The 16,534-nt window shown below is 39.2% G+C and overlaps 1 protein-coding gene across 4 annotated transcripts in view; it reads right to left on the bottom strand.

The window, feature by feature from the left end:
* Positions 1-16,534, bottom strand: part of CDH18 (cadherin 18) — a 1,010,793-nt gene that overhangs the window by 335,336 nt on the left and 658,923 nt on the right. For all 4 annotated transcript variants that reach the window (XM_050937421.1, XM_050937420.1, XM_050937419.1 and 1 more), the window contains one exon: positions 521-1,009. In XM_050937421.1, the coding sequence (XP_050793378.1) occupies positions 521-748 (228 nt within the window). In that variant the 5' untranslated portion in view covers positions 749-1,009. The remainder of the gene's footprint in view (positions 1-520; positions 1,010-16,534) is intronic.

Consider the following 16,534-nt stretch of genomic DNA (forward strand, 5'->3'; position numbering starts at 1 on the left):
GCTGAGGAGGGAAGCATATCATAAAAGCTCTGAGAGAGGAAGAGTCCCAAAGAAACTCGCTCCAGAATGGTGCTTCTTCACATGGATCTCAAAGTTAGCCTACACCTTGTTGGACAAATCTTGTCCCTAAACCATTTCTCAGCAAAGATTTGCAATTTGTTCTGAACTAGTCAGCATCTGTGTGTAATGGTATGTTGCATTTGGGGTAGTACAGAATCTCACGGAGGAGTGTGAACTGCAGCAGTTGCTCCTAATTGTCTTTTTAACATAAAACACTAAGGATGATGCAGTATAGTGAATGTTACATAGTTATATGTCATCTTTTTTTTTACTCATCATGATTATTATCATAAATAAATAGGGATTATGGGCAAATAATTTGTGAATGTCTGTAACATCATTGACTTCTGAGGTGCTTCCAACTTTACAGGAGACATCAACTAGGTTGGCATCTGAAAAAACAATATGTTCCTTTCCTAATGTCCCTGTACCCCTTTACAGAAAAAAAATAAGACCTTACCTTTCCCACATACTGGGGATCTGGTCCCAGGTGTTCTTCTAAAACAAAGAACTGGTTCCATACCCATCCACGCTTGGGACGATGGTGCACTTCTGTTTCACCTTCTATGTGTTTGGTTTGATTTCTGGTCACCTTGATGGAGCCATGATGAGCAGCTCCATAACACCTCTGCACAAAACAGAGACAAACTAGGACTGGGCAGATACAAGATGTGCTCATAATTCTCATTGTAGGATAACTTTCCAGTTCAAGATTTCCTTCTCTCTTTTGTTTTTCTTTTCAGATGTAATCCCTTAATAGGTCCCCAAGAGGGAAGGTGAAGCCTGGTTTAGAAAAACAGTCCAAAATGTTTTTTTTAGTATGTCCATGGTTTAACTGCCCATTGGGGAAAGGTCACACTGCATTTACATCATGAAGAACTAGTGGAGAAATTTCTGGTATTTGTTCCGAGATCTTCACAATAGACTGCCACAGCCAACCATTTTATACCTAATAGAAGGGGAAAAAATGAAAACCACTTACACATCACTAAAAACAGTAATTACAGCCTTTCAACCTCAAAAGGTGATGTACCCACTGCTGTGCTAATTGGTTCTGTCAAAGGGTCCTACACCAATCAATATTTCTTTTCAACCTTTTGTGGAAGTGTTTTCTGATTGTTTCTATGAAAGCACTTAAAAGTTACTATGGCTCTTTAAAAGTGCATAAAATACGTGCAATGTAAGGAATGGATGACTCAAGGGACTCTAGTAGTATGAGATTGGGGCTTTCACCTACTGGTTCAGGGTGACAGCATCGGTCCAAGTTGGTCGTAATCAAAAAACACTGCTACCGGATTGATAGTGTTTAGCAGATTATGTGAAATGAATTCTTGGTCTCCATGAACTCAACTGGACAGAGGTCCAAAATTATGAAAACCACCATCATGGCTACTGGTAGTTTTTTTGTTTTTTTTTTAAAAGGCAAAAAAAGAATGAATGTGGAGACTCCTGGTCAGAACTGAGGCAAATTGGCAGAACTGTGTGACCAAATCATGAAATGATAGTGCCTGTGTTTTACCTCCTATGTGCCTGCATAGAGAGCTTCAGTCTCCAGGATTCTCTGTAGCATTCCGGAAATACGTACATAAAACAAATTAAAAAGTGAGCATTGTTGGTCTGAAACATCAGCAGGTCTTCAAATTGTATAAGATAGGCTCTTGTTTCCCAGTAATGACAGTCCCTTTTCTCCCTCACCTTAAAAATGGAAAATTAGCCTTGGATAAAAGATCAGTCTTTAAAATGTAATGGTAGGGGGAAAAATAGAAAATAAAAAGTCCACCCAAATCTTCTCAGGACCCAATGAAAGGCTAATGTTCTCCTTGACAAGGCATTTGTTCTATTACCAGAATTCTGTAGCAACATATAATCTCTGCAGAGGTCAGACACTGACTAGTCCCAAGGTCTGAATTCATATGTACAAACATTCACCACAGAGTTAGAATTAAAACTGTCCTCTGACAGAGATGGAGCAAGATTGTAATTAGGTAAATTAGCTATTACTGAATCTATTTTAAAGTTGAGATTCCCATCAATTTTTTTGTGTATTCATATGAAAGTTATCTGTTTTCTATTGCTCCTCTCCCCTATCATAATGTTATCAGTAAACATCACAGATAATTTTACTTGTGTAGTACTGAGTTGCTTCCCCCATCCTTCCCTTTTTGCCAGAAGATGTTTCTGAGTAATTGATATTGAAATATTTTTGAGGTAAAAAAACACAATATTCCTGATAGGGAGAAAAACACATCTTTGTTGTTTTTTGTTTGTTTTTACAGATATAATAAAGCAACTTGTATCTGGAACATACTGTTTTCCCTCACACCAATGGGAGTGTTTATCTTATGATAACTACACCTCTGCCCTTCTTGCTGTATTGTATAACCATCTAATATGACAGTAGAAGGGAATAGACTAGTAACCTGAACACACACACTAACAGAGTCAGAAGAAAACTTTTCTACCTAAATGTCCTGCGGAGGAGGAAGGGAGGATGGAAACTTTAGAAAACAGTAAGACAAGAAATTAGAAATCAGAGGGGACATATAGGAGCAGAAGTTCACCAATTCTTATGATTTATGGATTTCTTTGTCTTTCTATCCACACATTTCAAAGAAATATCCCCAGCGGAACACTAGCTACTCTTTTTCAGTGTTTGTACTGAGTCCAAATACAGTTAATCAGACGTCATCAGAGCACAGAGCAAATGCCTGTCTAAACTTTTGGTGCTAATTAACAGGTAGAATTACCCACAAGAGACATATTTTCCATTGCAAGCATGTAGATTAGAACAGTGGGCAGTTGGATGGGTGTAATAATACAGTATTTTCCACTGAAGAGAAAAGATCTGAAAAGATTTTAAAGTTTATCTTGATGCCACTTTCATTCTCTCTCTCTGGAAGACTCACATAGGATTTGCTACACTGGATCAAACCATTGGTCCCTTGTACCTCATCTCAGCTCCAGCAGTGCTCAGTGCCATGATGAACAAAAATAGCAATGTACCGAGCCATCTTTAATACTCTATTACAAAAACATTTGCCCTACAAGGTGTTTTTCTAACACTGATTAATTAAGTCCTAAACAACGTCCCTGTGCAGTTAATGTCATTATCCCCATTTTACAAACAGGGAAATGAATCAAGGACAACTTGAGGGATTTGCCACAACCAGATAGTGTAGGAAGTCTGTGATAGAGTTAGAGACAGAATACAGGATTCTTGGCACATACTTCTGTGCCTAGCCCCGACCATACTTCTGCACTTAGGAAAACACACTCCTTTCTTCTCCCAGCAGGAAATTAGTTTATGCCCTGAAGCATGAGATTTCTTCCTAACAATTCACCTACTTATGAAAAACTATTACAATAAATTAGGTATTGATACATTCCAATATAAATACATGTGAATTAAATGAAAGTTAAATAGTACTTTACAAAACAAAAATGCCACACTTTTTATCTTTTTAAAGATTTTTTTTTTCTTCCCTCACTTCCATTTTGGAGGATTCAAGGGAACAGACCATCAGGCATTATACACAGCACAAAAAAATGAAGAGCAAAAAACCCAGAAACCCTTTCAAACCAATATACAGTGAAATTTCTCTCAATGGAGCAATTAAGCAGTATACAAAATTTATCTGAACTCATTATTACCCAACTTGCCTTTTGTGTGGAAATTTGTGATTTGGTTTTGTGGAAAGCACTGCTTGCTCATTTATTTTTAAGTGACTATATAGCTTAATTTAAAATTATTCAGATTCTTAGTTTCTACATTTTTATGTTATAAAATAGCGACTGATGCACTCCTTATTTACTAGATGATTACATTTTTACTTATGATTTCTATCAAGTTCTGTTGGGATGAAAATTCAAATTAAAAATGTGCAAAACCAGCATTTTAAAACATTGTTTGCAATTAGTTACATAAACCCATTTCTGCTGAATACATAAGAAAAAAATATCAAAATATGATTTGCATTTTAAAATATGATTTATTAAACAAAGGAAGTATAATCTATAGTCACCGACTGGAACTGACCATTTCTGGTCACCATGTTCTTCAAGATTTTAGAAATAGTAGATCTCATGATCTCACATCTAGTTTGTGTTTATAGCTTAGAAGAGGAAAACCATCTTTTCTGGGTTGTTCTTGTTGAGTTCTCAGTGGTTTTTTTTTTCAAATTTTAGTAAATGAGTCATTGAACTAAACTAGTTGAATAAACAAACAAAAAAAGTATTTTCTCTGTACCCACAGAGAGGCTACTGTTATCAAATGCTCATTCAGCACTTTTAACAAATTCTGGTTCCAGGTGCTTAGCCAGCAACCTCCACTAGTTCAATGGTTTGATTTTCTTTAAAATTGATGGAAGCATGTACTACAGGCATATAATTTAAATTATTTAAATAGATTATAGTAAACTGAAGCCTTACTACAGATTGTCATAATTTCAAATTTAATTTTAAATTGGATTATTTATAACCCCTCATATTTAATTTAAAAAGTCCAATTTAAATTACAAAATTAATTTTTTTTAAAAATCATCATTTTTATCCACCTGCTATCCAGTCTGGAAATTATCTAGTAAATATGACCTACATAGGGGTGTATCTGGGTGGTGTTTCCTCTTCCTTTACTATGTATGACCAAGTTCTGATTTTTTTTTATAATAAAAAAAAATGGAAGGATGGGTATTGCTAGGTATTTATTTTAGAATTCCAGTTCTTGACTACTTTGATATACTGTAGGATGACCAGAGAAATATTTACATTATGACATCAGCAGAGACTAAAAGCTGAACCATTGAAAGACATAGGAATTTTTAGTGAGACTGTTTAAAATGCTTTGAGGTTTTAGTGAAAACGTTTAAAAATCCAATACTTAATTAACATTCCAGAGAAAAAAATTGCACTGATAAAGATTCATCTCCCACATTCCTTCAATTAAAGTCTGAGAGCTCGCCCCCACTTTAAAAAAAAAACAAACAATCCATTGCAGGTCCCATTTAAGTATTCATGGCAAAGTCTAGCTTGTTGGTGATGAAATTAGAAAGACAGGAAGAGGCTGAATGGTTAACATAATTGGAAGAAAATACTGAAGAAACTTTTAGTTACTTTAATTGTGAGGGACTAAAACGAACATGGGACTGAATCTTTTAAATTCCTCTAAATTGTTTGTTAAACTGATGCTCTAAGATGTTGACTGCTCAACGCTGTTGTCTGCAATTTTAGATTGAGTGTCCTGCTCTATGTTTTTGTGTTATAATGATATATGGTACTGCAGAGTAGACTTGTATGATTGCTGTCTCCTGGGAGCCCTCATGAAAATGAGTTGCGTATATCAAGACATTGCCATAGTGAATTAAAAATAAAATAAATAATTAAATAAGATGATGTGCAAAAAGTTCTTCTATCGTTGCTGGAAATCATTATTGTAGCATGGTTACTACTTAGTGTGGGAGCAGGGCTTTAATGAATTCCCCTGGAACCAGTGACAGCATGGAAATGAGGAATAGGTATGCTTCACCAGAAGGAAGATGTTCATGTTCAGCTCAATTCCTAAACCCTAAAGTCACCCCCCTTCCTAAATGCAAACTGACCCTAAATTTGAATTCAACTGAATGATTGATTTTAACAGATGAGTTTATACATCTAAATGTAGGCAACTCCTTCACATTATTTGAATGCTCTTGTCACAGACCTCTTTCATTCCTTGTCTGAGGATAGAGTGCTATACATACGTACACAGAAAAACACATATGTGGTGACAGACAGATAAACAGTTACAGAATTTTGTGATAAACTGCATTTCTCATACACTTTTGACTGCTTCACCTGCACTCTGTTCACTGATTTTTCTCTCTCTCCCTCTCTCTCTCAGGACTAGAGCTGGTAAAGTATTTCCATCAGAAACTGAAGTTTAGCTGAAACTGAAATGTTTCCCACGAGTGTGTTGATTTTGAAAAAAAATAAAATTTGATAGAGTTAGGACAACAATGAACAGTTTTGAAAACCCCATCTTAAAATTACAACATTATGTACACAGTGTTGTTGTAGCCTTGTTGGTCCCAGGATATTAGAGTGACAAGGGGGGAGCGGTAATGCTGTTATTAGCTCCACTGCTGTTGGTGAAAGACAAGCTTTTCAGCTTCCACAGACCTGAAGAAGAGCTCTGCGTAAGCTCGAAAACTTGTATCTCTCATCAACAGCAGTTGATCCAATAAAAGATATTACCTCCCCCGCCTTGTTTCTCTAACGTTATATATGCCAGGTGAGGGTTATCTCGCCAGTGCATCAGATGTTAGGAGCCCCATCTCCTGTTCCGCAGCTTCTTTAGAGGATGCCTTCCCCTAAATCCTCTTCCAACTACTGTTTACCAGGAACTGTATCCACTCTGTAACGAGTACCCGTACAGGACACTAACCATGTTTGTTACCTGCTAATCTGCAGCATTTTATTACATCTCCCACTTGGTCCCTGGTCTGCTTTAAGGAAGGCATAAAAAGCCCACCATCACTTGGACAGTTTAGTGGTGAGGGAAATATTCCTTCCAAGCCCCAAACAGAAAGAAAAAGTTGATTAACTCAATGCCTACAGCAGAGCATAATACCCAGTACTACTCTCATCCTATAGGTGAGAGGGTTGTGCTGCGGGAAGTGATGGGAGAGAGGGTTCCATCTGGAGGGTCTGGGATATAGATACATACTCACCCTTTATGTCCCAGTGCTCATGGTGTCCCCACCTACTCTGGCCACTTCCATTTTCCACCTTTGGCTCCATTCAGGTGAGTCCCCCTTTGTTCTCTCTCATAACCAATGGCAGTGGGGCATTTTAAAAGAGCCATGGCCCCTTGTCTTCCTGCCGGCTAGATGAAGTCCCACAACATTTAGTTGTGCATTACATATTAAAGGGTCTCTAAAATGTATTAATTTCTCTATGTCCAAAACCTATACAGTTGGACTTATGGGGACTTCATCATGGTATGGTGTCTGTGATGGGGCAGAGCAGCCCCGCACTGGTATAGCAAGGGTTAACCCTTCCTTCCTCGCAGAGGAAGCCCAGCCCCAGAAGTTCTGCTGGGCATGCTCCAACTGGAGCTCAGATATAAAAGCCTGCAGATCAGCTCAGTCTGGTCTGACCGCTGGAAGGGAAGGACGCACACCGCTGGCTCCTGCAGAGAGAAGGCCTCCGAGCCAGGATCCAGGAGTCAGCCCTGCCGAGGCACTACCTGAGACCCTGACAGAGGAAGACCTAGGGGAGGAACAGACCGGAGGACCCCTCACCACAGAGGCACTGCCATTCCCAGTAGAAAGTGACTGAGGGGAAAGTAGAGATAAACGGCGTTAAAGCTGTATTACTGCTCGGCATGTTGCAGGCGGATCCCTGCCGAGCGAGTGGCAAGTAGAGCTTGCCGCTACCAGGGCCCTGGGTCGGGGCTTGGTGGAGAGGGTGGGCCCGACTTCCCCTACTCCCTCACCCTGAACCGTGAGGGTTATAAGGACTCTGGCCACTAGGCTGTGCTACCCCACCTGAAAAGGGGGATTATATGGAGTTTGGCCACTAGGTCACGCTACCCCGCCATGAAAAGGGGGATTATATAGTCTCTGGCTGCTAGGCTATGATCCCCCACCTGCAAAGGGGGATTATAGGGACTTTGGCTGCTAGGTCACACTATCCCACTCCAAAGAGGGATTATATAGACTCCGCCTGCCAGGTCGCGCTATTGTGCCTACTGGGGGAGAGAAGAGCGTATGACCGAGTGACAGTAACAGACAGCCCGAAGAGAGGCAAACATCAAGACTAGAGAGAGGCGAGGCCCTGACACCCTTCCTACCCCTGCCACATGGGGGCACTGCGGTGCCAGGCCCGCTACAGTGTCATACAAAAGGTTCCCTCAGCATGGCTTGACATGGCCACCATGTATATGAAATTCAAAAAAGCTTTATACAAAAGCACATAATCAGGTATTCTACATATGCCATAAAATTTAAGAAACTATTTTAACATGGTTTAGGATATTTTGGGCCCCGTTATCTTACCACTCCACCTGTAAAACCAGGTCCTTTTGTTACATGTATAGGACTCAAAAGAAAAAATATATCATACAATTAAAATACCTCACAAATGATTTTAAAAAGTTGTTCTATACCAAAAAGTAATGACTTCATAGTCTAATATCTCAGCATTTTCCAAGCCTGGAACCAAGTGCTGTGTCTGCCACTGAAAAGCTAGAAGTATTCTCTTTCCAATGGTATAAAAATCCTTTTTTACAATATACAAAATCATACCAGATTAGACTTTAAATTCTGTTAATTTTATGCATAAAAACTCTTAGTTTCAGGATTCAATTTTTCCCATTTTTGGACTTGGTCTAGTATTTGTTTTGTTGTGGTGGTGGTGGTAGTGTTTTTTTGTTTGTTTTGTTTAAGGAGATGAGCAGGGAATCAAATGGAAAGATTTTTTTTTTAATGGTTGTTTAGTGAAACAGCTCAGGGTTTTAAAATGTTAGAATATATGCTGAGGTGGATGGATTAATGTCAAGTGATGCGATCAAACATGCCTACTAAATGTATCACAACCTATGCAGTTTATCACATGTATATCTCACACATACACACTACACACAGGCCCAGTGGAGTCAGGCTAAAAGAAAAAAAAATTAGTATTACAGTGTCTTCAGATAAAGAACATGTCTACCTACAAATACTGAATTATATTGATCTTAAATAGATATGGTGATCACTAGCCAACTACCGGGGGGTGGGGGAGGAGGCAGAGCCTCTAGATGCTACTGCATGGTTGCAAAAAGTATGAAAAATTTAATAACATATAAAGTAACTGATGAGAAAATGGGAATTAAATCAATTCATGCAGTTTCTCTTTTGTGAAATGTTAACAACCTTAATGACACAGAAGCTGCTTCCAAACCAGATAAACACAGATCTTCCATTTAATATGTCACTGTAGAAACTCTACATTATTAAGTTATTTAATGCACTTATTTTAACTCCTATCGATTGTATCATTAAGCCACGGTTAGGTGGACTGGGGAGGTGTAATATATGGAATGAAATGTGAGAGAAGGTTGGAGAGAATGGAAGGGAGAGACTAAATGGTGGAGTAGAAAAAGTGCAAGAATTAGAACAAACAGGAAAGATGAACCAAAGATAGATAGCATGAAAAGAATGAAACAAACATTGAAAAAGATGAACAAGGATAGAAAATTTTATGTGAGACAAAATGATACTGAAAATGCCTAAAGAAAGGGCATCAAGATACAGAAAAAAAAATGGAAAGAAAAAGAAAAGGCCAAGTGGGGACATTGCATTTGTGCATGATAGGGGGTGAAACACTCTCGGAGTTGGATTTGCTTTCAGAAGACTTGGAATATTGAAAATGACTGAAGAAAGGACATCAAGGTAGATAAGCAGAGGAGAAGAAAAAGAAAACAACATGTGGTAACCTGGCAATCATGAAAGATACTGTGGAAAGCTCTGTCTGTATAAGAGATTGATCTCAAATTGATAGCATGCATCTGAGAATTATAGATGATTTAAGCAGACAGTAAAAAGTTCTGAGAAATGCAAAAGATCAAATTTATATCTTACAAAGATAAAAACTATTACATGTATGAAAGTATCTATATATCAGCTAGTGGATCACACAAGTGCAGAGAATACATTTGAATCCAAGATTTTGTCTTTGGATCTGTGAATCAGCCTATAGATATTAATTAGATTTGTGATCAACCTATAGGAATCATCCTATAACAGAAGTCAGCCCACAGTATTGACAGATGTGAATGCAAAACTAATTATGGAAATTGGTCCTGTATGTTTTCTATTTTTCATACAACAACAATGGCTCTTGTTCTGTGTCATGTACCTATGTGCAACTCCCACTGAAGTCAGCTGATGACATATTTTGCCCAGGACATGAGAAAAAGCAAATGTGAAATGCTTGTAATCATACATGAGTATAGAGAGAATTGTTCAAGTTTAATGACTAGAGGCAGCTATACAGTATGAATAGATGCATGACAGGCTACAACATTCTTGTGTACAGTTTGCATGCAGAGAAATGAGTTATGTGAAGTTATTAATTTTGATCTGTAGTCAACTCCTGCTGAGAGTAATCAATAAATGCTGCCTAAATAAAACCAAAAAAGAAACGAAAGAAAGGGAAAACAAACCACAAAAAAAGGAAAAGGAAAGAATTTGTAATGTTCTCAGTTGTCACAGCAGTACCCTGTGAAACCTGCTTCTATACAGATAGCGTAATTCTAGGACTCCCATTCTAAAAGGGTTAGATGCATCACAATAAAAGGAGAACAATGCAACATTTCAGATAAAAGGTACAAACACACTGTTTTATTTGTTGAGAAAGTAGTTGTATGATTGCTCCAAATGTGGGATACAAAAGAATAGGTACACAGCAGATGTTAAAAGTCCCAAAAGGAGCAATCTTCCATTTGATGTGGGTAAGCTCCTTAAATAAGCAAATCCTTCCTTTAGCTTTTCAGCAGGGCCACATAGATGTTTTTGTGCGCCTGGGGCAAAATCTGAAGCTGAGGACCCTCATCCTTCCTTTAGCATCTCAGCAGGGCCACAGTGGGAGGGGTTGGAGATGAAGCCAAAATGGTACTCACCCCCACTGTGGTGGCTCGGCTCCTGTCCTGCAGGCTGGACCAAGTTCACCACTTCAGGGATTGTGACCTGGCCCATAGGATCACAGTCTCTCTCAGATTTGGAGAGGGCCTCCCAAATAGGGATCCTGGGGCAAACTTTCCCCTCCCCTGGGATACCCTGAATCTCATATTGGTACTCAGGTGCCAATATAACAAATTGCTGTATTATGCCAATATAGAGACAATTTGATAGCCCAACTGTTGGCTCTGCATATAACAGCATTATGGTAAGATACCATAATTAAGAAATGGACCTAGAGATTCACAAATCATGCTTCCCTGATGATATTTTCCAAGCTGGGCTAAGGAATTTAGCAACATAACTTCTATTTAAATTATTGGCTAGAGACTCAAGTCAGATTTTTTAAAATCTCAACCTTTGGCTTTTGTAATGTACTCTGGAAATATTCACAGCATTTTATTAAGTGTTTTAGATATTTAAGTGTGGTGAATGCATTTATCAACATCAGACTGAAACAAAAAATTCCTTAGAAACATCACTCTCAACCAGGGTTTAAGGTCCCAGCCTTCTAAATTTAGGTGTGATACTTTAACATATTAGAGTGTCTGTCTATCTTAAACATCTTTTTAGAAAAAGTATTGTTAGTTTTTGCATCTTTAATAAGTTACTTCTCAATTTTTTTCTTGTCCTGCCTTATACTTTTAAACTTACTCTGACAGAGTTTGTGCTCCTTCCTATTTTTTTCAGTAAGATAGGACTTCTAAATTTTAAAGGATGCCTTTCAATATTCTGTTGTTTAGCTCTGGGGCCATTCTTCTGGTCCTCCTATTGTCTTTTTTTTTATTATTATTTGTGGTACACACTTGGTCTGAGACTTTTTACCCCCGTGACTGCTTTTTAATGTCTGTCTGACTAGTGTCCTCATTCTTGCTTAGTTCCTCTTTTTGAAGTTAAATATTACTGTGGTGGTATGTGTACATATATGTATATTCATTCCCCTCCACAAAGATGTTAAATTTAATTACATTATGATCCCTATTACCAAGTGGTTCAACTATAGTTACTCTTGGACCAGATCCTGTGCTCCACTTTGCACTAAATCAAGAATTGCCTCCTGGTGGGTGCCAGGATTAGCTGCTCCAAGAAGTCATTGCTGGTATCTAGAAATGTTATTTCTGCATTATGCCCTGAGATGACATGTATCAAGTCAATATGAAGATAGCTGAAATCATCGTGACTGTGTTTTCTGGTTTTGAAGCTTCTCTAACCTCCCTGAGCATTTCACAGTCACTGTCACCATCCTCGTTAAGTAGCCAGCAATGTATGTCTACTGCTGAACTCTTATTATTCAAGCATGGAATTTTTACCCATAGAGATTCTATAGTAGAGTTTGATTCATTTAAGAGTTTTAATTTATATGACTGTGCTTTCTTTCACAGAGTACCATTCCTTCCAGAATTATGACCTACTCTGATATTATATATTTTCTGCCCTGGTATTACATTGTCCCACTGATTATCATCATCTCACCAAGTTTGTGGGATGCCTATAATATTAATATCTTCACTTAATGGTAGGGACTCTAGTTTACCATTTTTAGTATTTAGACTTCTACCATTTGTATATAAGCACTTGTATATTTTATTAATATTCAGTTGCTTGCTTTCATGAGTTATGTATAAATGGGACTCATTTACATTTGCCTCTTCCTTACTAACTCTTATCTGTACTTTACCAACTTCTTTCCTATAGTCTGTCCTAGGATATAAAGTTCGCTGTTTAAGAAATTAATCCCTGAGAGATGTATCTGCACAAACTGTGTACTCCCCTACAACTGTGCACTTTCCTCCAGCCATTAATTTAATAAAAAAATCATCTTTAGCCTTTTTATGTGCCAGCAGTATGTTTCCATTTTGCTTAAGGTGGAGCCCATCCCTCCTGTATAGGCTACTCCTCCCCTCAAAGGCTCCCCTGTTCCTAATAAACCAAAATCCCTCTTCCCTACTTCGTCACATGCATGCATTTCGAAAAACTGCCAAACAGGCAACGGGGCCACTAGATAATAAAAGTTTTAAAGGAGCACTCAAGGAGAAGACCATTGCAGAGAACTAAATTAACTCTTTGCATTCATCTTCAATACAGATATGGGACAGATACTACATCAGACCTAGTCTTTTGGGGTGACAAATCTGAAGTACTGTCTCAAATTAATGTGTTTATGTGATGAGGTGTACAAACGCAACACCAGGCAACAGGGAGTTAAGGAACTGGTCTGGGGTTAGCCAATCACACTCCCTCCGTAGGAGGAGTTAAAAGGAAGGGGAGCAGCTCATTTGGTGGCAGAACAAGAAAGAGCAAACCTGCCACCTGAAGCTCCATCAGAGAAGAGATGAAGAAAAAGCAGAATTTCTCCCCAGTACAATTGTGAAAAGGTCCCTCCGTGAGGGAAAGGAGGACCTACTACAGAGAAAGCCTGAGAAGGAAGTAATCCCCCCTCCCTCTCCTATGGACTCATTCCCCTTTACTTTTTGTGGACTACCCCAGCAGGGGAAAGCCCAGGACTGATCCTACCAGGAGAGTGGGCCACAGTGCAGGAGGAGGCAGTTGCCACCTGAGCGAGAAAAAGAGCAGCCTCATTGCACACAGACACCAGCAGGTGCTGTGTGGTGAGCGGACACCTTGCACGCTGCCTTAATCCAGACGGCAGCTCTGGGGCAATCACAGAGGAAGAAGTGGATCAGGGAGGGCAACCATAAGCATCCCCTGACTGTCAGATCACTGATAGCCATCAGAGGATCCTGGGTCAATGCTTGATTGAGTGGGAGAGACTGGGATGCCCTACCAACAACCCTCCTGCAGGTCACGGGCCTAAGCCCTGACCACTAGGCAATGCTCCCCTACCACTCCCCCCCGACCATGAAGGAGGACTATCACAGTTAACAGAAGAGAATTTTTAACAAAGTGATAAAATAAACAGTAATAAGTCACCAGTTGGCATTTACCCAAGTGCTCTGAAGAAAGTCAAATATGAAAATGCAGAACTACTAACTCCGGTATGTAACCTATCATTTAAATCAGCCTTTGTACCAGATGAATGACAGGTAGTTAATCCAATGCTGAGATTTAAAAAGGAATCCAGAAGAGATCCTGGCCAATGAGCCAGTACCGAGCAAATTGATGGAAACTATAACAAAGAAAAGAAGGATCATCAGGTGCATAGATAAACACAATTTGTTGGAAAGAGTGAACATAGCTTTTGTAAAGGGAAGCAATGTATCACCAATATATCACAGTTCTTTGAGGGTGTCAGCAAGCATGTGGACAAAGACGATCCAGTCAATGCAGTGTAACTGGATTTTCAGAAAGCCTTTGATTAAGTCTCTTAAGAGCTTAAGGAAACTAAGTAGTCATGAGCTAAGAGGGAAGGTTCTCTGATTGATCAGTAACTGATTAAAATATTGGAAACAAAGGTTAGAAATAAATTGTCACTTAAAGAAAGTCAAACAGCAGGGTCCTCCAGGGATCTATATTGGAACCTGTGCTGATCAATATATTTATTAACAATCTGGAAAAGGGGGTAATCACTGAAGAGGCAAAGTTTGCAGATGATACAAAATAAATCAAGATAGTTAAATCCGAAGCAGACTACAAGGAGTTACAGAAGGATCTCACCAAACTGGATGACTGGGCAACAAAATGGCAGATGAAATTTGATGGTGATAAGTGCAAAGTAATGCACATTGGAACAAATAATCCCAGCTACACATATACAATTATGGGTTCTAAATTAGATGTTACCACCCAGGAAAGAGATCTTGGAGTCACTGTGGATCAATGGCAGGCAACCTGCAACAGGCAGGCCACATGTGGCCCATCAGGGTAATCTGCTGGTGGACTGTGAGACAGTGTTTACATTGACCGTCCTCAGGCATGACCGCCCGCAGCTCCCAGTGGTCACAGTTTGCCATTCCAGGCCAACGGGCGCTGCGGAAAGCAGCAGCCAGCACGTCCAATATGTCATATTGATGGAGACAGTTGTCACTTATGTTGATCCAAGAAAATAATATCAATTCCACATTCTGGTCCAGGCTTCAAACCTTTGATGGGCTTGATGCAAGAATTACTGGGTGAACTCTATGACCTGTGCTATACAGAAAGTCAGCCTACATGATCATAATGGTTTCTTCTAGCCTTAAAATGTATGAATTTGTCTCTCTATGACAACATCTTCTCCATTCCACCTAATGTATAAACACTGCTGCATGGTCCGGTTTGATACAAATACATGAACGATAAAGTTGATACAAAACGATAAAATACATGAACGATAAAGTTCATGTATTTGTATCATGTCTTCTCAAAGTTATGCCCTATTTCCTGTTCTTTCTGGCTAGATTTTACACTAATGTTAAAGGGCGTTGTTTCCTCCACTACTATTACATTAACTGCTGACTACAGTTACTGTGCCTTCCAAATGATAGCAATTATGAAATTATTGCCACTGTACAGCTATACTACCCACCGGATCGGCGGGTAGTATTTAATGTATTGGGGATTGATTTATCGCATCTTGTCTGGATGCGATAAATCGATCTGCTAATCGACACCTGTGCTCCACCACAGCAGGAGTAAGCGGCGTCGATGGGGGAGCCGTGCCAGTTGACTTGCCGCCATGAGGACGGCCAGGTAAGTCGAACTAAGATACTTCAACTTCAGCTACGCAAATAGAGTAGCAGAAGTTGCGTATGTTAGTTTGAAACCCCCTCGCCCCCGCTAGTGTAGCCCAGGCCTAAGAAATAGGTTGTTTTGTGAGGGGGACACATATAGCTGAAAACCTCCTCTGGTAACCAGCTGCTGCATTTGTTGTTATTTGATATAGGCCTTTGCACTCACGGATATGTGGAAAACATTACCTGAGTTCTTGTTTTTATTTGCTTCATAGCTTTGGTTTCAGACCACTCATATCCCACTTCAGTACTTCAAGAGAAGACAGTCCTTTTATTTATTTTCACTACCAGAGAAACATGGGATTCTTTTTCTTTCTTTTTCAAGATATAGTACTTCTGAGTAATAAAGTTAAATAAAATTTGGAGACTGGAGTGAAGGAAAAGGGATGGGCACATTCTTCAAAATATCAGAGATTACGGGCTCATGCTGCATAAGCATCTCTGAAATTACTTGGTTCTGACTGTCTTGTGTTTGCTCTGAGCAAAGGTTTGAAGTACATTTGATTAAAATCCTGACTGAAATCAGGCAGAGTGGAGATTTTCTTTATTTATATTTGAAAATAAGAGAGAGAGATGAAAATAAGAGAATTAACCACAATTCCTGAAGTTCCACAAGGTTTTTGTTCAATTCAAGTTTTTGATAAAAGTCCATGTTCCACTGCCAAAGGAAGTTTTAAAGCTGTTCAGAGTCCATACACTGTATTAGTTTAATAGGCATTAACATACAGTTACCTCACTGGGTAATAGAAATCATATTATTTAAATTAGCTGAGGTCATATCAGAGTGCGAATACTAGCATGAATAAATGTTTTCTGACATTACTCATGGGGGAAGTTGTCCCACAGGCCATATTGAAAGAGCTTTGTGAGTTGGGAGGAAGAAAGGGAAGAAGACAGGCTTCAAAATGGAAATGAGGCCCCCCAAAAGAAGAAAAAGTATGGGCAGCAGTCACAGAGTGGAAGTGGGATGATGGTGCGTTATCAGCAATATGGTCTGTGCAATAATCACCAACACATCAAGGGCAGAGATGAACTTGGTCATCTAGCTGGCTTCCTGGACAGGCAGCAAGGAGGGTGATGACCACTCCAGAATAGAAGCTCTTT

Source organism: Gopherus flavomarginatus, chromosome 2 (genome assembly GCF_025201925.1).
Source record: "Gopherus flavomarginatus isolate rGopFla2 chromosome 2, rGopFla2.mat.asm, whole genome shotgun sequence".
Taxonomy (NCBI): Eukaryota; Metazoa; Chordata; order Testudines; family Testudinidae; genus Gopherus; species Gopherus flavomarginatus.